The 21313-nt window shown below is 36.7% G+C and overlaps 1 protein-coding gene across 2 annotated transcripts in view; it reads left to right on the top strand.

Moving 5' to 3' along the window:
• Positions 1-21313, top strand: part of ADAMTS6 (ADAM metallopeptidase with thrombospondin type 1 motif 6) — a 163893-nt gene that overhangs the window by 92134 nt on the left and 50446 nt on the right. For both annotated transcript variants that reach the window (XM_064438399.1, XM_064438400.1), the window contains exons 12-14: positions 6968-7075; positions 12898-13043; positions 15289-15352. In XM_064438399.1, the coding sequence (XP_064294469.1) occupies positions 6968-7075; positions 12898-13043; positions 15289-15352 (318 nt within the window). The remainder of the gene's footprint in view (positions 1-6967; positions 7076-12897; positions 13044-15288; positions 15353-21313) is intronic.

Genomic DNA, 21313 nt, shown 5'->3' with positions numbered 1-21313 from the left:
TAAATAAAGAGAGGTACTAAGCTTGATGTAGGGCTTTAACAGGAAGGTGGAAGAAGATTCTGGAAGCTGTATTTTCAGAAGGCAAAGCAGAGAAGCCACTGGTGTATCTTTGCACCAGAACTACTGGTTCCCTTTTGTTTCCTCACCCGTTGATACTGTGACTAGGACTGTGCATTCAGTTGAATGCACATAGTACATAGCAACTCACTGAAAAGTGACTTTTTTTCCCCAGCTTCATATGTCGTTTCATGGCTAAGTCACTTTATACTTGGTGACTTAGTGTTTGTTAGCAGAGTGTAAGTGGTTTGATCAGATGGATTTATATTACACTGCTCACAAACTGGTGTTGAAAGTATGTGTAGGTGAAGAGAGGAATTCAAGATCCTGGTATTATACTCTGTCATTTTTATCAACCTTTCTATTATTTTCTTTACTTCATAAGGTTTTTCTGGTAGGGTGTGAAACCTCTGATCACTATTGTGCAGGCCTTTTGCATTCAGAATGATTAAAGTTTCGAGCTTTTCAAGTGTAAGGACTTACAAGATCACACTGTAATTAAGAACATTTGGAACACTTTAAGCTTTATTCTGAAATTAAATCTTGTTCTTTTTTTTTTTTTTTTTTTGAAGATTAGGATGTATATAGCCAAGGGAAATGCCAGAAGTTTTCCTCTTTCTGAATCCTAAAGTAGTTTTACATACTTTTCTTATCTTTTTCTAACAAGTTCCTGTAGCCCCCTTTCTTCTTTCCTAGGACTGTCTTGTCTCCAAAGCCCCTTTCTCTTTCTCTCTCTTTCTTTTTCTCATCCTCTCTCTTTCACAAGAGACACAGACCTAACACCAAAGTGCCCGAATCTTATGAAAGCTGTTCAAAAAGTGCAAGAGGAAGCTAGTGACCAAAGCAGGAGGAGTGCATTAGACGATAGTAGAAGTAGTATGAGATTCCAGATATTGGCATGTGGTTTGAATAAAGATAGGGTAGGTTGCATGGGTTTGAAAGGGAAGATGCTACTTGGAGGTGATTAACCTTGTGGGGCTTCTCTAGTTTCCATAATGTTCACATAAGCACCCAATATTTAGGAAAGAATGCTGGTAACATAATACGAATGTACGACTTCAGCTTCAGATTCTATTTCACGTTTTTTCAGCATGGTATGACTCATAACATGCTGCACCACTTAATGAGCGTTTGGTAGTGGAGCACTAAAATGGTAACTTTTGGGTGCTTATATGACCTAAACTTTGAACCTTCTGAAGTTCACCCATAATTACAGTCTTCTAGTTTTAATTGTGTTGCCAGCAGTATTTCAGCAGTGAGGCTGAAAATAGTCCAGGTTGATGCTTATCAGGTCTGAATTGTAAGTTACAAATCAAGCTAATTATTTTTATGCTCTATTTTAGCAAACGCTCATCAAGAGGTGCAGCATATTACAGATTAAACAAGCTGAAGTAACATGAAGTCCTAACTAACATTTTAAAATTTTATTAACAAAAAAATTAAACTCCCAAATTATCATAGTTTAATATGCCTTGTTAATGTATTTCCCATCTTTTTTTTTTTAATATTATGGGCCAAACTGCTAAGTTTTGTTGGAGGCTTTCATTAGTGTTGAAAACATTAAGAACAGCACAGCAATTTGATCTTTGCTCATATTACTGAGTTTTTATTGTGCTGTATTGTTACCATTTATGATGATTATGATGTAGGATGCTTAGATGTTGCACAATTTGAAATGCCTATATGTAACTCTGCATGACACAACAGAAGGAGGCTCCATCCTTGATAACACTTAGGCAAAACAAAGATAATTTGATTTGCTGTTTTTTTTCTCTAGATGGGTTCAGCTTTGTTTAATTTACTGCAAATACAAGCATCCGAATTCCAAACTGAAGTCATGGAGCCCTAAGATACACCGTTACAGGTTGTCATCTATCTTGTCTTGATCTTGTGAAAGGCCTCAGCTTCAGTTTATGTTTCCTGGATTTTTAAAATACTTGCCCTTGTTTGCTTTACAAATTTATAGTTATTAAATCCACACATGTGTAGACTGCCTTTGAGGTCGTTGATTGATTTTCAGATTATACTTCTTTTAGTTTCAGTAGATTATTTACACAAATTTAATGTTGGCAAAAGATATGTTAGCTTCATCCTGTGTCTGCCAGTGAAGAAAAGGCTACCTTAAAGGGTCACCTTACGTTGGTGGGTGGGGGTCGGTGTGTGGGTATGCATGCATGGGTGTGTGTGTGTTAGTTTGTGAAAAGAATCAGTATACTTTCTACTAGTAAATTTGGACCTGTCCTTTCCAGGGCAGTTCCTCGTATGTTTTAAGGCTTGCTTATTAAAAGCAGTTGCTTAGAGATGTTACAGATAGGGTAGTGGTAGTAAGGAAATAGCTGAAATGAGTAACGCTGAAACTACAGTAGTACCAGGTATAGGGTTGAGCTGCAGTGCAGAAGGCTTTAAGCACCTTAGTCAGAATTTCTCTGTTAACTTTCCAAAATCAGCTGAAAATAAAGACAACATGGCCATAGTAGTACCTGGTATAATTCCATTTTCATTTAATGAAATAACAGCACAGATTGATTGTTCACTTCTTTTTAGGTATCTTATTTGTTTTCAAATGACTATTAATGTTATTTTTCATATCATGTACAGGGTGATGGAGAATGTCCTTCAGATTCTACTCTTTCTTTTAAATGCAAAACAGCAGGGGAAAATAAACAACTTAAGAAGTTTGGCTATATTTAAAAGAAATAGCAAAAATACTTTAATTTCTTATTTTTAATATAAATTACTCCTACAAGTTGATACACTGCATTATTTTTGTTAACAAATCCTCTGTGTTTTGCATAGCTTTCCATAAGGAAATATTCTGTTGATTTGGGGATATTGTTTGTCTGTCTCAAACAGAACTCCTTTCTGATTTACGCAGAGGTTTTTGCTCAAATATTAATAGTATGATGAAGCCCATAGTAATCTTATCACAGAATCACAGGTTGGAAGGGACCTCAGGGATCATCTAGTCCAACCTTTCTAGGAAGAGCACAGCCTAGACAAGATGGCCCAGCACCCTGTCCAGACAACTCTTGAAGGTGTCCAACACGGCTGAGTCAACCACTTCCCTGGGGAGATTATTCCAATGGTGACTGTCCTCACTGTGAAAAATTTCCCTCTGGTGTCTAACCAGAATCTCCCCAAGAGCAACTTGTGTCCATTCCCCCTTGTCCTCTCCATGGGACTCCGTGTAAAAAGGGAGTCTCCCTCTCCTTTGTAGCTACCCCTTAAGTACTGGCACATGGTGATGAGATCCCTTCTAAGCCTCCTTTTCTCAAGGCTGAACAAACCCAGTTCTCCCAGCCTATCCTCCTGTGGCAGCTTCCCAGTCCTTTGGTTGTCTTGGTGGCCCTTCTCTGGACCCCTTCCAGCCTGTCCACATCGTTTTTGTATAGCGGGGACCAGAACTGTACACAGTACTCCAGGTGTGGCCTGACCAGCGCTGAGCAGAGCAGGATGATGACTTCTTTCTCTCTGCTGGCGATGCCCTTTTTGATGCAACCCAGCATCCTGCTGGCATTCTTTGTCACAACAGCATGCTGTTTGCTCATATTGAGCTTTCTGTCCACCAGGACCCCCAGGTCCCTTTCCACAAAGCTGCTCTGCAGCCAGGTGGATCCCAGTCTGTGCTGCACTCCCGCATTATGTTTTCCCAGGTGTAAGACCTTACACTTCTCCTTGTTCAACTTCGTATGGTTCTTGTTAGCCCACTCTTCCAGCCTACCCACATCTTCCTGCAGGGTGGCTCTCCCTTCCAAAGTGTGCCACTCAATTTGGTATGATCAGCAGGCTTCATCAGGCCACACTTGATCCCATTATCCAGATCACTTATGAAGATGTTGAATAACATTGGGCCCAACATTGATCCCTGGGGGACCCCACTTGTGACAGGTTGCCACTTGGAAAAGGAGCTCTTTACCACCACCCTCTGGGTGCGGCCTGTCAGCCAGTTCCCCACCCACTGCACAGACCACTTGTCTAGGCCATAACACATAAATTTCTCCAGGAGGAGAATGTGGGGGACCGTATCTTTACATTACTTTTGTCTTTAGGGATTTACTGAGGCAAACTCCTACTGAAATTAAGGTCTGAATAAGGAATATCAGACTGTGTCAGTAAGAATATCTAGTTTTGATATACTGCTTTTCATTCTATCTACCAAAGCAGCTTAGGAAGAAGTCTTTTTCTCATTTTGTGGAGCAGGGAGGTGGCTGACATGCTTAGAATCATCCTGCAAACAGATGAATGACTAAAATAATTTTGGAGTGCTGTACCCATTAATTCACACAGTTCAGCTGATTATTTGTTTGGAACTAAAATGTCTGGGTGGTGTTAGTTCAGTGAATTTGGAGGAGTCTAGTGCCACAAAGAAGCCTGAGTATACAGGAAGAATCTTACTGGAAGAAAATTGTTGAATACTCTTGTTTGTGGGTATGTTAGCCCGGCAATGAAATACAGGTTTTAATTGTTACTTTCCGTTATGTGTTAATACATAGATGCTATATTTGTGTAGGCATATCAAAAGTGAAATTCTGCACGTAAACTCTGGAGCACAAACCAGAATTCTGGATTCAAATCACCCTGAAATACAGATGTTTTCAAATTCCAGACTTAATCCAGATCTGATTTATTGTTTCTGTCTATATTGGAATGGTTGAAATACCTGTTTCTTAATGCACTTGAATTTTTGGCTTTCCAAAACATTGAATCAAACTTCACAAGGTCAGCACAGCTATTAATTTAAATATTTGAACTTGATCAAATGAAAAATAAACACAGGGTCACAGGTAGAATTGCCACAGTCTGACACTTAATTATCATTTGACAATGCAAATCACACATGAAACATGAACAACAAAATCACACTTTGCTCAGCAAAATGAGCATTCAGTGTAAAAGTAAATAAGGCAGGATTATGACAGCAGCACCTCATACTGTGTCTGAAAGGAATCAGTTTTAGGTTTTCCCTTTGAAATCCATACTATATTGAGGTTTGGATTTATGGTTGATTTAGGTGTGAATTTGGTTTTGTGTAGAATTTTAACACCTTAATGCTTATGGAATTTGTAACCTAGTTATATTTTTCAAGAATCTTTGTGATGTATCTTCTGTTCTTTCCCTGTTCTACGTAATATTTTAAACCATATATTGTATTTGTGAGTGTGTATCTTAATCTGAAAATTTAATCTGCGGAGTCGCAAAAGCAGGTGTTTTACTTAAGTAAGTAAATATTTGTACTCTTCACATTTCTTCAACAAAAAATTCTAATCTGTAAAGTAAGATAGTTCTGCATTGGCTGCAGGTATGCTTTTACAAGTGGCAATATTTCCTCTAAAAAGAGGCTCAGCAATTCAGTTAAGTTTTCATAGAGCCACCTTCCAAATAGGATGAAATTACTTAGGCCTAATTGTCAAAAATTGGATGGAAACTCAAGAAATCATCAGTATTAATTCCTCATCATTTCAGACCATCCTAATATGGTATGTTTTTAATGGATTTATAAATTATACCTTTCTTCTACCAATCATGATATATATTAACAATCCTGCAAGAATAGTACCAGCTTATTTTAAACTTGGAAAATAATTTTGCTTTATTCAAGAAAAGCTTGTACTGTTGAACAGTTACTGCAGCTGCTAGTGAATAATGGATAAATAAATCCATTTGTATATGCAGTACAATAGAAGAAACACCAGTGTGCCTGTTGATGTGTATAGAAAAGGTAGCCTGGGTGCCAGATACTCATTCATTTCCTCAGAGAAACAATGAACTTTGGTGGGGAGTGCCTCATAACTTTAATTTACTCACACCATCTTTCCCTTTTTGCTCTCTGTACCAAGGTTCAGCCGCAGATTCTATATAAGGATTATTTGTAGGACATAATTTCAAGCAGCGGTTAAATAAAATGAAATAGTAATGACTACCATAAGGTCATTTTAAAGATCTGAGTGTCTTTCAAATTTTGAAAAATACTTACAAATAGAAAATACCTATGAGAATGTTGTGAACTCTTGCACAGATCTCGGAGTAGTACAACAAAGATTATCATGTAAGTCATTTACTGCAAAAGCAAAACACTTCTGATTCCATTCTGCATATATAGCCAAATCCAAGGGCAACTGAAGCAGCTATGAAGATTTCCAGTGTTTGGGCTGCTTTCGATCATGTCCGCATTATGAACTTGAACCCTTAGATAGTTTTAACAATGTCAGCAGAACTGGCTTAATTGAAACGAGTAAATGTGTAAAACCAAATGAGAAAATATGGTAGGAAAAAACATGATTTGAAAACCCGTGTGAGAAGTAGGATAGGCTAAATAATTTATGAAATTATCAGCCGTAAATCTAAAAAGCCTAAGGGAAATATTTTAGTATGTAGCTCAATTAGTACTAAACACCTGTGCACTGTTTTAGCAAGTGTTACTAAAGAGGAATGCAAGTAGTCTGAGCTCAGAAACCTTGGTTGTAACTAAAGGAAACAAAAATAATCGTTGCTGTTTCATATTTCAAGATTAGTAGTATCTTTTACCATGTAATTTTGAGGCAGATAATCACAGTAATGGAGATACTGAACACTGGTTTTACAGCAACACTAAAATATGCTAAGCCCAGTGTTAACACTAATCAAGAAAACAGCAACTATAAAACATGACTTGCATGGCAGGTGTGAAAACACATTTTGTAGTGTATCAACTTGATGCTTCCAGATTTTTTTTTTGGCAGAATATTCTTAGGTAAAATATGGTGGCTTTGAACTTGCTCCAGAATATTCCAAATCATCTATATATTTATCTCCCCAGCCCAGTTCTTAATAGTCTCTGTTCAAAACAAATTAATGTGTATGTGTGTGTATGAGGACTGGGAGCAGTTTTAGGCTTTTATTCTCATCAACTTGCTTCTGCCTTCTTTCCTAGGAAGTGTGTAGAGAGCTCTGGTGCCTCAGCAAAAGTAACCGCTGTGTTACCAACAGCATTCCAGCAGCAGAAGGTACTCTTTGCCAAACAGGGAGCATTGAAAAAGGGGTGAGTACAAATAATTTATTCTTTGAAGAAGCAATTTATTGTTTAAAGAATGCACAAAGAGCTAGAAAATTCAGTATTTATGAGCAACTATAGGAGTTCAAAAAAAGAGTTATTATTTCAGAATACATTTGTGTCCTAATGGAAGTGTCCTACAGAATTATTTAACAATTATTTTATATATGTAATTTAATAAAACATATATCCTTGCTATACAACTCTATAGCCTGGATCAACCCACCCGACCCCCCACATTACTTACTCTTTGTATATTTTTGACTAATTTTTGTAAAAACTCTTTAGTTTAATAGTTATTAAATTTTATGGCACTCTTCCATAAAAGACTGTTACAACTCTAGGTCTGGCATAGACTTTGAAAATGTGTAACAAAGATCTAGAGCCTGAACTCTGTTACTTTGTTAGAAGATAAAATAAATCTTTATTCCTTCAGATACAAGCTGAATCATACAGGTATATAGAAAAATGTTGGCCTTAATAAAGGGGTTTTCTAAAAGCCCATATTTCCTAGTGAACCCTCTGTTTTGACTTTGACTTATTCTTTTAGTGCTCAGTTACACTTGCATAACTGTTCGGCTTTGAAGGACTTTGCTGTGCAGTCTGATAAACTCTTCTACCTAACAGAAAATTACAGGAAGTCAACATTGCAATACATAAGTCTAGCGCTACTCTGTCTGAACATGTGACTTCTGATTTTAAAATTATGTCTGTATCAGTAGTTTCAGCCGAAGTTCCGAAACTTACTTTTGGATTAAGAGTAGTAAAAGTGTTTCTCAGTTACCAGGCAAAATTTTTACAGATCTTAAAGAGGAGAGAAAAATATTTTAATTATTAATTTACAGGATACGTACTGGGGGGGGAAAAGCGAATTCCATATGCCTTTTTTCAAGATAATATATACTATGCAAGTTTGTACAAAGTGAAGAGAGCTTATTATATTAAACCATTTCTGGTATCTGACCATGAGTTGCTTCATCTGTCCATAAAATTTACTACTCCAGATTGGATTTTTTCCTAACAACAGCTACTGAGATCTATTCTCATTCTGACTCTTGCCATGCTAGCTGGGCTAGTTTCAGCAAAGATTACACTGCATTTTGACTTGCAATCTGATGTTTAAACAAAAAGAATGAAAGCTTTTTGGCAGCTGTCACAGTTTATTAATGCTTGTTGATGGCTTCATTCAAGGCCCATGACCTGGCATCATTCTGATGGCTTTTCCATACTGAGTTTGGAAATATTGGTAAACCATGTTAGATAAATTCATTGAAGGGGTCATTTAAAAAAATACAGTGCTTAGAGTTAGCCAGTGAAAATAGAGACCTCCTTACTCTACCAAAAATGTTATCTTTTATTAGAGTAAAAGAGAATGTTAGAAGCCCTACTCTTAAGTCTACAGTCTAGCTTTATTTTGGAACCACCACTCCTTGTCAATGACAAGGAACAATTTGCCTCAATTTGTATTTTTAAAATCATGAATCTACAATGAATGAGTTGAGGTGCTTTAAGACACTGTTGCTATGTCCACTTGCCAGAGGCTTTAATCAGCCTGTTAACAGCAGAGAACTGTATTTGTAAACTGTTCAAAGCTTCCTGTAAATTAATAGGTCCTGATAGCAAAAGATCAGAAAATATGAGCTGTTTCCAAATATGTAGTTCTCTTTACCACATGCTGAGGAGAAAATAAATAATAAGTTACAATTCTGTAAAACATTATTATCATTATCATCATCATTAACAACAACATTTATATTGTAGTCACACCTGAAGGCCACAACCGAATTAGGCCCTATTTTGCTCGGCTCTGTCCAAACATATGACATTCCCTGCTGTAAGGCCTAGCAAGATCTCAGAGTACTTCATCATATTTCTCCTTTTAGTTACACTAATGTAAATTTGTTGTGTCTATTAACTCAAAGCAAAATTTGATGCAATGTGCATTAATATCTTACTGGAAGAGTTGGGTTTTCTACAGTTAAAATGGCCTAACATCCTATTATAAAACCTTCTTTCAGTTGCTTTTATAAACCTGCCAAACTTTTAACTCTGTGGGTTGAAATTTTCCACAGTATATGTCTGCCTACGCCTGAAGGTTTTTTAGAGTGTTTTCCATAAAAGTTACTCAGCTGTTTTCTGCATACAGGGAAAGAAAATAGAGTGGTTTCTTGCTGCTGCTGAAACTTGTACATGTGTTCTGTTTTGAAGCTTTAATATGTTCATGCTTTGGTGAAGGGTTTTACATATTGGCTTTGTTCAAAAAAGTACACTTTTTTATAATTTGTAGTAATAATTTTAAATATACATGAAGTTTCTCTCTGGTATACCCAGAGATGTATTTGTGAAGGTAAACTAACTGACAGATTTTTAAAAAACCTTTGATGAGGAAATGGTGCATGTAAAACAGTAAGATAAAACTGATAGGAATGTTTGTCTTTAAATTTGAAGTAATAAAGAAGTAACCTTTTCTAACGTAATTGTTTAGATCCATGCCAAGGATGTAAATGAGGGGCAAATGTACAAAAAGTGAAAACACAGTGTGATGAAAGGACAGTTTAAATAGCTAGATTGTGTCATGATTTAAGTTATTGTTGGAAATTAAGGTAAATTTAAGTTATTATTAGAGAGTAAGCTTTCTTACAAAATAATTGCAAAAGCAGTGATAGAAAATGCATCGTTAACATTGAGATGGCAAATTTAAATTGAATTAATCTTTTTTCCCTACAAAAGATGAAATCAGTTTTCTGCAATAATAGAGTACTTGCTGTGTGAGTTTTCTAAAAGCATACTATTGTAAATTTTAGTTCTGTTAAACAGCTAATATTAATATAAAAGTGATCTCAAATGTGTCACAGTAATATGTTTTATTTTATTGTTGATGATCTCTGTAAGAAAAATTTCAGTGTTCCTATTCAAATGAATAAAATCAATTTGAACTTTTAGCTTTTGACTTTAGCATTAGATAACTTTTCATGTACTTGTGTGGCATCTTTAATAGAATGCTGCAAGGAGATTATTGTCTTTAGTTAATAAAATGATTATCAATTTATTGCTGTAATGAGAAGGAAACTGGAAGATTTTAATCGCTCATGTGCAATTTACATAAATACTTCATTCTCCATCATAATTGTACTATTAGAGGCATCACAAAACTGCTATATGGATATATACACACTAGCTAAAAATGTGAGTTCACTGTATGGACTGCATTATATGTTACACAGACATTCAGTGATAGTCTGGATTTAAGAGAAGTTCCATATGAAGGGTATGTTATTCTCATGGATACCTGCTTGTTGGCATAAACCTCTGATTTGTAAATTTAGAACTCCAGGAAGGATAAACCCTCCTTTCCTCAGTAAAACTCCATGAAACCTTGTGTCTTTGTTTTTTTCTTCTTCTGAAGGGTGTGGTGGCTTCACCCCATCCAGCAGCTAGGCCCCCACACAGTTGCTCGCTCACTACCCCTTCCCAGGGATGGGGGAGACAATCAGAAGGGCCAAAGTTTGAAAAAATCGTGGGCTGGGTTAGACAGTTTAGTAGGTGAAAGGAAAAGAAATAAAAACGAAACAGAGATCAAAGGCAATCACTCACTACCTCCCACCAGCAGGCTGTTGCCCAGCCACTCTCTGAGCAGTGGCTACTTTGGAAACATCCCCACCCCCAATTTACTGATAAAGTTATAGGGTATGGGGTATCCCTTTGGTCAGTTGGGGTCAGCTGTCCCAGCTGTGTCCTCTCTTGCCCACCTCCAGCCTATTCACTTGGGTGACAGGTTGAGAATCCTAGAAAGCCTTGTTGGTGAGCCAGCACTGTTCAGCTATGGCTGAAACGTTGGTGCGTTTTCCACACTGGTCACAAACCTAAAATGCAGCACCATACGGCTGCTATGAGGAAAACTCTGTCCCAGCCAGACCTGATAGAAAAGGCAATGCATTTTGAACTTGAGGTTTAAAATAGTTTGCTTTACCTTTCTGTAGACACATTAATGCTTGTTTTTGTTTCTCTTACTGGTAGAGGATGAAGCTTATAAACAAATGTGCTGGATTTTAACAGCTGTGTTTTAAAACAGGTACAGCACATACAGAGAAAAAAGAAGTCATGGAGGATAAAAAGGTTTTGAGAGTAGAAGCGAGAATGACTGTGGCTAGAAAAATAATGCAACAGGTTTCACTTATTAATGTGGAAATAGCAAGGAAATGTTATATTAAATGGTAGCATCCATCTGTATGCAAAACTATGTTGTATCAAGGTGCATTAGCTGATTATAATCAGCTAATAAGCTATGCAATTAATATTAATATATCATTTTAAGGTGCATTCTTGAGAGCTACACACTTAGACTCTGACACATTTTACAGTCTAGAAATAGCTTTTATTCAAAATGAAATTTCTAATCAAGAAATAAGGGTTTTGTTTGTTTTCTTTAACTAACATCCTGTGTAATCATTGTTCATATCAAACTCCTATTTTTTTTCTTCTGAGTAATGACTGAAGGTTAAATTATCTTTTCAGTTGCTTTCAGAAAAATCTAGAGTAATTCAGGTAATCGTGAATAGCTATCTTTACTTGTTTACATATGTCCTACACTGCTGGGACTCCGACCTTAGGTGAGCCTTAGGGCACAGGATAAGAGAAAGCTTGGCTTGCTGTACCTATTAGTATAAAATCAACACTGAGTCTTCCAGTACTGTTTATGAGTGGACAGGGGTATGTCTGTCTGTCCATGTCGTCTTTGCATGTCTCAATGTTTTTTGTCAGATTCGAATGGCTGATTTTGGACACAGAAGTTGTCTGGGTTTCTTTTTGGAAAGGGTCAATACTATGTCTGTTCTGGTAATTCAAGGGAGTTGAACAGCAGATGCCCAGCTTTTAGAAGTGAAATGTGCTGATTCAGGTCACGATAGACCTGAGGCCGTGCTCTACGCTATCACCTAAGCCTATGATGGTTAGAAAGGGTTATCTAACTGAACTACTCCAGATTCTGAGTGATGCGTTAGACACCAGAATGTCGATCAAACTATGGGCTCCAGAAATATTTCTGAATGATTTTTAAGAAGTTTCTGACTAGGGAAATTATAAATTTATTTTAACAATTAGCCATTTATGTGAAATGTCAGTCATTTTGTATGTCCGATGTAAGTAACCATATTGCAAAGTGTGTTTGCGTGAGTGAAGTACGCATGTTCATTCTGCCCCTGAACAAGTGGCCAGTCACTATTATATAATGATTTTCTGTACAATGTCTAATCCTTTGGCACTACTTTTATTATGTCTGTAGGGTTAGTATAAATGAAATACTGCAAGAAATTCTTCTTCCATTGTAACGTCATCCAGATTTTCTTTTTTAAAATGCAAGGGAATACTTTCTTAAAAATATTACTGGGGGGGAATTTTTCATTTTGCATAATGAAGGGCCTGCATGAATCCTGAGTGGAGAGTGTTTTACTAAACTAATCTTAGAAATTAATCTTGGTGTTTAAAAGAATGTAAGCAACTTGCTGTTCCTTTAATGTGAAACATGAAGGAGGATGTATGAAGAAAAAAGAAAATCTTTATTTTAAGCTTGCTTTAACTTCTGGTGTGTGTTATGGACCTATAATTCAGGTCTTAGTGAAGACAATTAACAAATCACACACACCCTCACCATTGTCTAAACATGGCTAGAATAAGTAAAATATTAGTCTTGTTATCTATACAGAGAATGCTAATGCCTATAATTGGTCATTGCCTGACCCTTATATTTTTCTGTCTTGATAACTCTGTCAGCCTAGAAGCTAATTTTGTGGTTTTTTTGTGAAATCTTTCAGTGGTGTTATCAGGGAGAGTGCGTACCCTTTGGCACTTGGCCCCAGAGCATAGATGGGGGTTGGGGTCCATGGTCAATATGGGGAGAGTGCAGCAGGACCTGCGGGGGAGGAGTCTCCTCATCTATAAGACACTGTGACAGTCCAGCGTAAGTAGCTAAAGTAAGCCGGAGCCAACAAAAAGACACATTTGGAAATTATTCAAAACTGTGGTTTCACATGTTATCTGTAAAAATGTTTTGTGAGTTTGCCAACATTTGTCTTGAAAATAGCAGACAGAAACACTTCAACAGGAGTTCACTAGACATACTTTTAACATTTTTAATATATCTTATGTACTATAAAGATAGCTGGATTTATATTTAGCAGTAACCAGAATGGCTTTCTTTCTACAACTTGCTGTTCATGCAGGATATATTTAAATTATGCCTTAGATAATTTCTTTCTTAAGACATATTACCTCTAATGCTTGACTAGGATATAAAACTATTGCCAGTTACATATTAAAAAAACAACACAGGGTTCCAAGCTTTTGCATACAACTGCTTACATGTAAACCGTAGTTAGTGATATTATGTTGCATACATTTATATTTTGTGATGTCCAACACTTAGTTGTGACTTCCCACTGACTCTTAAAACAATTCAGCAACTTCTCTCCATGCTACTACTCCCTATTGGTCCATCTACTCTTTCTCAAGAGGGGCCCCCTTCTCCACTACAGCTTGGTCTGTTGTGTGTATCTGTACTGGTCCTGTCATCTGTCTGCTTTCCAATGTCCTGAGCACTGTTCCAGAGAAGGTCTGTCAGGTAAGTGCTCCTCTCTCTGTCACTAACGCTTCTCAGATGAGGAATGCTTACTTATTTCCATTGCTGTATTTTGCTGAACAAATCACTGCTTTTTTTCTCTTGCTGCTTGACCTGTTCTGGTTACCTCATCACAGCTATATGTCTTTGCGGAAGGATAGTTTTATTACTCTGTACTTTGTTCCTGTCATGTCCCATAATCGCTATTTCCATCACCGTTATTTGTTTTTAAGACCACGTTTTCTTGAAAACATTAAGCTTTTGTGCTTCTTTCATGAAAGTCTATTCTGTGGCTTTTGTCATTCCTTTCTTATCTTTTCCTCTCTGTACACTTAGGTTCTTTGTATCTTATCTTGTACCTGTGTTTTGCAAGCCAGGCTGTACATCAGCTTTCCACTGCGCTTTGCAAGACAGGCACCATAATGTCACATTACTGCTACTTAAGGTGGTCTGTTCACCTCCTATCATTAGCAATAACTATCAAATCTGGCAAATAGCGCTACTTACTGAATGAATTCAGAAGCAAAAGTTATCCATGTGCATCGATAACATGTCAGACTATGTTAATGAGAGAATAATAAATTCATTTTTTTCACAGTAATATGTAAAATTGCTAGTGAAGTGTTTGGAGCATGAGTAATTTCCTGAGATTTTTTTTTAACTACTCCTGTCACCACATGGGTTGGTATGTTGAAAAGTGATTAAATTTTAAACGTTCAACAATACAGCAAGCAAATGCATTTGCGGGGTTGGGGGGGGTATGTGCATTAGGAAGAAAATTCCTTTTGGTTCAAGGATAGTATTGCCTGGTTAAAGATCTGTAATGTGAAAAATAGTATTGTTTTTCTTTTTAGTTAACTGTAAATTCTTTTATTTCTTCATTATAAAACAAACAACTGTTTTTCATTTCTGCTTTCAAGTTACGAGCCAAAGAGCTGGAGTCTGATTAATCTTCCATTTAAGTCAATGTTAATTAATTATTTGACCTCTGTGGAAGATAGATAAGGTTCTTGAACAGTTTTGGGATTTAAGAGCCAATGTCTTATTCACACTAATAGAAACCTGCTTACTCTGGAGTTTCCTTAGATTTAATACTGCTGAATTAAAATCAGAATCAGATTCTTAAACTAGGAAATGCAGTCCTTACTGGCTCCAGTATTTAGCAGGCAGCATTGCTTCATTTGTTATATTTTCAAGTGTAATATGAGAAGATTAAAAAAAAATCACACAGGTTGTTCATGCATTTCTCATTCTGATTGTACGAAGCAAGAAAATAATTAAAAACAATGCCTTTTTAGTATGTTCAAAATACAATTAAACTGTATTGCTTGGGATCTATGAAAATTAGATGAACACTATATGAGTAATTTTCAAGTACCCAGTATTGTTTTGCATCTGCTCTAAATCAAGTCAATGCTACAATTCTTATTAAATAAATTATTCTAAAATCTCACCTTAAAACTTCCATGTACTTTTATTTACCTAATATATGTCTTGGACTTGTATTTACACTAATAATGCATAGGTATATCTTATGAATTTGTGTTTGTACTAATACATATACTGATACCTAAAACATGTTTTCCAGGCCTTCAGGTGGAGGCAAGTACTGTCTTGGAGAAAGAAAGCGGTATCGCTCCTGTAATACTGATGTAAGTAAATGTTGTTCCACTGTAAAAGTATAGTCAACTTGTCTGTTTTATATTTAGCAGCAAAGGATGCATTTTCTCCCAGTGCATTTTCTCCTAGTGCAGAAAAGCTGTGAATTCTTCTTTTTATTAGCAAACAGTCCTGTGAAGCACTTCTGTATTGCAGGCACCCTATGTGTTCTGCTAAAAGCTAGGATCCATATATCAATGTGATGCCCAGCTGGTGCCTTTGCATTAAGGCCTGGAGTCAGTTCAGCTTGAGCATCCATGTTAATGGTGAACAGGTAACATTCCACATCAGAGCGAAGGTTTGTGTAGCCCAGTGACTTGTCTCCCAGCGCTGTCCAATAGCAGGTGTTTAGGGAAAAACGATAAACTTTTGGCAGCCAAGGCATGGCTTTTCCATGGATATACTGTATGAGTTTCCAGAAGCAGAGTGTCTAAAGATTTCTGAGCTCCACATTTTATCTGTACCACATTAACTGCCACAAATGGAAGTGTCCCCCATGAATCTTTTAAACGATCTTACCCTTTTTATACCTTTATAACTTCCAGTGCTAATGTGCTACATGATCCTCTTATACATTCTGTGAAAATATATTTATTTTGGTGTGTTTTAAACCTGCTGTTTTGCCATCAGGTACCCACTGGTTCTTGTATTATTAGGATGATCATGCAGTTTTATTTTAGAGCTGAGCCCATCAAATAATGAACTACCTTTCATTTGTACTCCATTCGTACTACTACAGTGGGGCAGAGTATAAATGTATACAATCAAGTTATGAACGTAAATTTCAACTTTAAGTAGGTTGAAAGTTTTACGAGAAAAAAAAGCGCACCAATAAATTCACTAGTAAGCTTCCAAGTCAGTAACACTACAAACATAAACAGGCTTTCATGTTATTTTAGCTTCAAATGTCTCTTAATCTTCTTCTTAAATCAAGAAAGTTTGTGACACTGAATCTGTACCTAAAGGTGTTGTTTTACCTGTTTGTCTTTTGATATATTTCAGGAAAAAATACAATAATTAATATGCTGCTTCCTTGAAAAAAGCTTGGTTTTATAATCATTACTAATTATCATAAGTATTGGTTTGGCAAACTTCTCTGTGGAGATTATTTTCATTACTAGGCAGTATTACCAATTTTCAAATAAAAAATTACATACCAACTGCTAATCACAGCTGCTGTGTTCATACAGCCATGAAGTGTGTTAGGCCTTTTGGCCACAGTGTTCTAAGAGAAACTGAAGCTGAACTGCTTGTCCAATAGGAGCTGTAAAACTTCTCCAGTCATACAACCTTCCAGATTACAGTACACCTTCTGAAACTTTGACCATCTTCTTTTTTTCTGTAGATGTCTTTGTGCAATTTTCATTTAAATGGATCCAGTTTGTCAGATGATCTGCTGTAATTAATTTACCTTCCTCTTTATTTTCACTCAGATGGTCTTTTTCTAACTGTAAGACTTCATAAGCAAGAAATTTTTTAATAGCTCTAATTCACAAATGAAAATGTTGAGTAACACTGAGAGTGTTTCTTATTCTTACAGTTGATAGGAAATTCACTTAGGAATTCACCAAGAGATGATTCCTTACTGAAATCTGTCAATTGAAATCTGTCAGTCAATGTTTAATAAGTCTAATGTATGCTTTACTGAACTAGTATAGGTTTGTTTCTGGTTTTTTTCAGTTGTGTAGTACTAAGTTAAGTGCCTAATCAAAATCTAAGCATATTCCATTATCCTTTTAATTTAACCCGAAATAGTAAAAAGTTTTAGTCATAAAACCTATTCTTACACAAAATACTGATTTGTATTATTATTTGTCTTTCTTTTAAACCTGTTTGAGTCAGGTCTCTACCAACTTTTCTGTTTATTTGCCATTGATATCAGGCAAACTGTAACTACTAATATTCTATTTGTCCTTTTCAAATAATGACCGTTTTGCATTAGCACTGTTTCAGTTTGTACACACGGTCTAAGATCTATTAAAAAATTCACACTGAGACACTGGATCCCTCCTCCTTTCACTCTTTGAGGACTCTTGTGAGGTAATTTCCCAGACATTCTTATTTGAAATATTTATCTGCAATAGATATTGTTTAGCTTCTACCACAGTAACTAGTATACAAGAAAGTTTACATAATATGTAATCCAGCTCCCACACAAATATACAAAATTTTTTAATGCTTTTTATTAACGATCATACCAGAGCTACCTGTGATACCGTTGAAATGTTGCTAGGATTTGTCTTATTCTTATCATATGTTATTTCTTATTGTCAGACACTTTCAGACAGTTTTATTCTTCATTGGTTTTGCTTCCCTTCTTTGTTTATTTGTTTATTACTGAGAGGAAGCTTATAGAGTGACAGAAAGAACATCTAGAAGGTATCTGAGGAGGCCATTCAGGCTACTCTCTGGCTCAAAGGCAAAATGAACTGTCATTAAACTGTTCTTAACTGATGGTTTGGCAGCTGACCTAATTTGAAGTACTTCCATTCCAGGAAATATCATTAGGATTCTTCAATATCCTTACAGTCAGGACAGTTTCCATAAAATATAGTGTATGTTTTCACATCCGTCAAGACCCTTATTTACTCTTTCCCCAGTAGGAAGGCAGCTGATAATATTCCCTCTATAGAAGCCTTTCCTGTGTTTGCAGACTACTATCATGTCTCCTCTTAGCCTTCTTTACACTAGGCAGCCTCTGTGTTAATAGTCTTTGGGTTCCCAGTAGCGCACCTCTTCCTGAAGCACAATGCCCAAACCTCTGCACAGGATTCTAGCTGAGGCCTGTTAGAGATAAGTTAGTCTGTCATCTTAGTGATGAGCTTCTGTTTATTTATTTCAGTATTGTGTTCATTTTTCTTTCAGGAGTGACTGTTTATTTAGTCTGTATTGATCCATAATGCCCAAATCCCTTTCTTAAGTGCTGCTGTTGAGGAAGTCATTCCTCAGCTTGTGTTTGCACAGTGGATTGTTCCTACTTAAGTGTAGTAATTTGCATCTGTTGCCTTATTTCAGACCATGGCTCCAATTTATCAAAATCTTTTAAAATTATAGTCCTCTATTCCCGGATGTTCATTCCCTACCTATACTCCGATTTCCATCAATAATTTAAACAAGAAATTGGAGAGGAAACTTTTCATTTCATTGTCTAGGTCTTAAAAACAAATCTTTAACATTTGCAGGCTTGAGCCAGGCAATTTGGAAATGCCATTCTTACAGTTTGACTGTGAATCATTTTTTTAGCATATCTTTGGGGTATGGTTTTCAAGTGTATAAACATTGGTACTTACAGAAGTTTAAGTTTACTGCCTTAATGGTTTTGATGATTATAGTCTATTTCTTTCATAGTAATATTTAGGGTCCTACATAACTAAGGGCTGCTGAGACTAGTAGATTTTGTTTCAAGATTAATGGCAGTCCTTAGTGCTTGACATTTTTAATGGAACGGTATATTTGGTTAATGTATGTGTTAAAAGCATGCAAATCTGTCATTGTTTTTATGAAAAATGTGTTTTGTACCTCTCTTTTGTTGAAGGGTTCCTTTTTTTGCGGTGTCAACATTCATTGCCCATCTGTAATTTTCAACGTAGCACTCCCTAAAGCTCCTACTACTCATAAACCAAAAAAACCCTCATTTTTACTTCATTTTTCTTTCAGAGATGAGCTAGTTCTGTTGCCCTTTCTTTTGACTATTTTTATTCTTTGCAAACAGCGTGCACACTCCTACTATGCTTACTTCTCATCAAACACTTCCAAAGCCATATATGACTTCTTAATTCAAAAGGCATCTGCTAATGGAAACATTGAGATCAGCAGAAAAGAACATTAGCTAATGAGTTCTGGAAACAAAAGGGTGGTAGAAAGAACACACTCATCAGAAACTTGTTTTCTGCCGTGAACCACACTATCTCTAACAAAAATATATGTATTTTTCCAACCAAAGTATTTTTAATTTAAAAAAATAGAATATGTTAATAGAATTGGAAGGCTTATAATTACTCAGTTAAAGTAACTCACTGTCTGATTTAAAATATATATAGGAGGTAAAGCTTACTTTGATATACATCTAAAACTGTAAAAGCTTCCTAATTTTTTATATACAATATGAAACCTTACAAGTTACAAACCTTACAAGTTCTGTGAATGGTTTATCTATATAAAAGTATGTGCGTATACATACATTTAAAAGACTTGTTCTTCAGGTTTTTTTCTTTTAATAGAATGTAGGCAAATGCTATTGTTAGTTCCTTCCATTATGCATACATTCACAGATATTGTTCATTTCTTTCATAATTTTAATATTTTCAATCTGTTTTTTCTAAAATGCATTCATGTGAGGAGCTATGTCTTGGAACAGTACCTGAGTTTCAACTGTCACCCTTCTGGCTGTATTTCTCATGTTCTGTGAGGTGTAGCATAGCTCTTTGTTAATAGGAAAAACAATTAGTTCAATTACTGAAGTCTGCCTCACTTTAAGCTCCAAGATAAACAGATTTATGTGACATAAGACGTTTGCTGTCATGTCAGTGTTGGTTCAATGATTTGTTAACACTCTTCAGTGCAGTACTGATTTTTCGTTTCTACACCTATGAGTTTCAAAGAATCATAGAATCACAGAATACCAGCTGGAAGGGACCTTAAGGATTATGTGGTCCAGCCTTTCTTGGCAAAAGCACAGTCTAGACAAGATGGCCCAGCACCCTGTCCAGACAACTCTTAGAAGTGTCCAATGTTGGGGGCTCCATCACTTCCCTGGGGAGATTATTCCAATGGTGACTGTCCTCACTGTGAAAAATTTTCCTATTGTGTCCAGTCAGAATCTCCACAGGAGTAACTGGTACCCATTACCCCTCATTTTTTCTATGTAACTCTTTGTAAAAAGGGAGTCTCCATCTTCTTTGTAGCCACTCTTTAAATACTGGGACGTGGTGATAAGGTGTCACCTGAGCCTTCTTTTCTCAAGGCTGAACAAACCCAGTTCTCCCAGCCTTTCCTTGTATGGCAGGCTTCCCAGTCCATTGGTCATCTCTGTAGCCCTTCTCTGTAACCTCTCCAGCCTATCCACATCTGTTTTGTACAGCAGGGACCAAAACTGAACACAGTATTCCAGGTACTCTACTGAGTGGAGTGGGATAATGACTTCTTTCTCTCTGCCGGTGATGCCCTTTTTGATGCAACCCAGCATCCTGCTGGCATTCTTTGTCACAACAGCACGCTGTTTGCTCATATTGAGCTTTCTGTCCACCAGGACCCCCAGGTCCCTTTCCACAAAGCTGCTCTGCAGCCAGGTGGATCCCAGTCTGTGCTGCACTCCCGCATTATGTTTTCCCAGGTGTAAGACCTTACACTTCTCCTTGTTCAACTTCGTATGGTTCTTGTTAGCCCACTCTTCCAGCCTACCCACATCTTCCTGCAGGGTGGCTCTCCCTTCCAAAGTGTGCCACTCAATTTGGTATGATCAGCAGGCTTCATCAGGCCACACTTGATCCCATTATCCAGATCACTTATGAAGATGTTGAATAACATTGGGCCCAACATTGATCCCTGGGGGACCCCACTTGTGACAGGTTGCCACTTGGAAAAGGAGCTCTTTACCACCACCCTCTGGGTGCGGCCTGTCAGCCAGCTCCCCACCCACCACATGGACCACTTGTCTAGACCTTAACACACCAGTTTCTCTAGGAGGAGGCTGTGGGAAACCGTATCGAAAGCCTTGGAGAAATCCGAGTAGACAATGTCCACTGCTTGACCCACATCAACTGAGCAGGTTACTGTGTTGTGGAAGGCGATCAGGTTTGTCAAACATGATTTTTAATGCATTTCTTGAGGTCATAGCCTTTGTTTTACTTCCTCTCAGGTATTGGTGAGATGCTAAATAAGATAGGAAAATTATGCAACAGCAAAAAAATTTACAAGTTGCATTCTATGCTTCAGATCACAGAACGTTGCAGGTT

This window comes from Phalacrocorax carbo, chromosome Z (genome assembly GCF_963921805.1).
Source record: "Phalacrocorax carbo chromosome Z, bPhaCar2.1, whole genome shotgun sequence".
Lineage (NCBI taxonomy): Eukaryota > Metazoa > Chordata > Aves > Suliformes > Phalacrocoracidae > Phalacrocorax > Phalacrocorax carbo.
The sequence above is the reverse complement of the archived record's forward strand: the minus strand, read 5'-3'. Positions and strand labels throughout refer to the sequence as shown.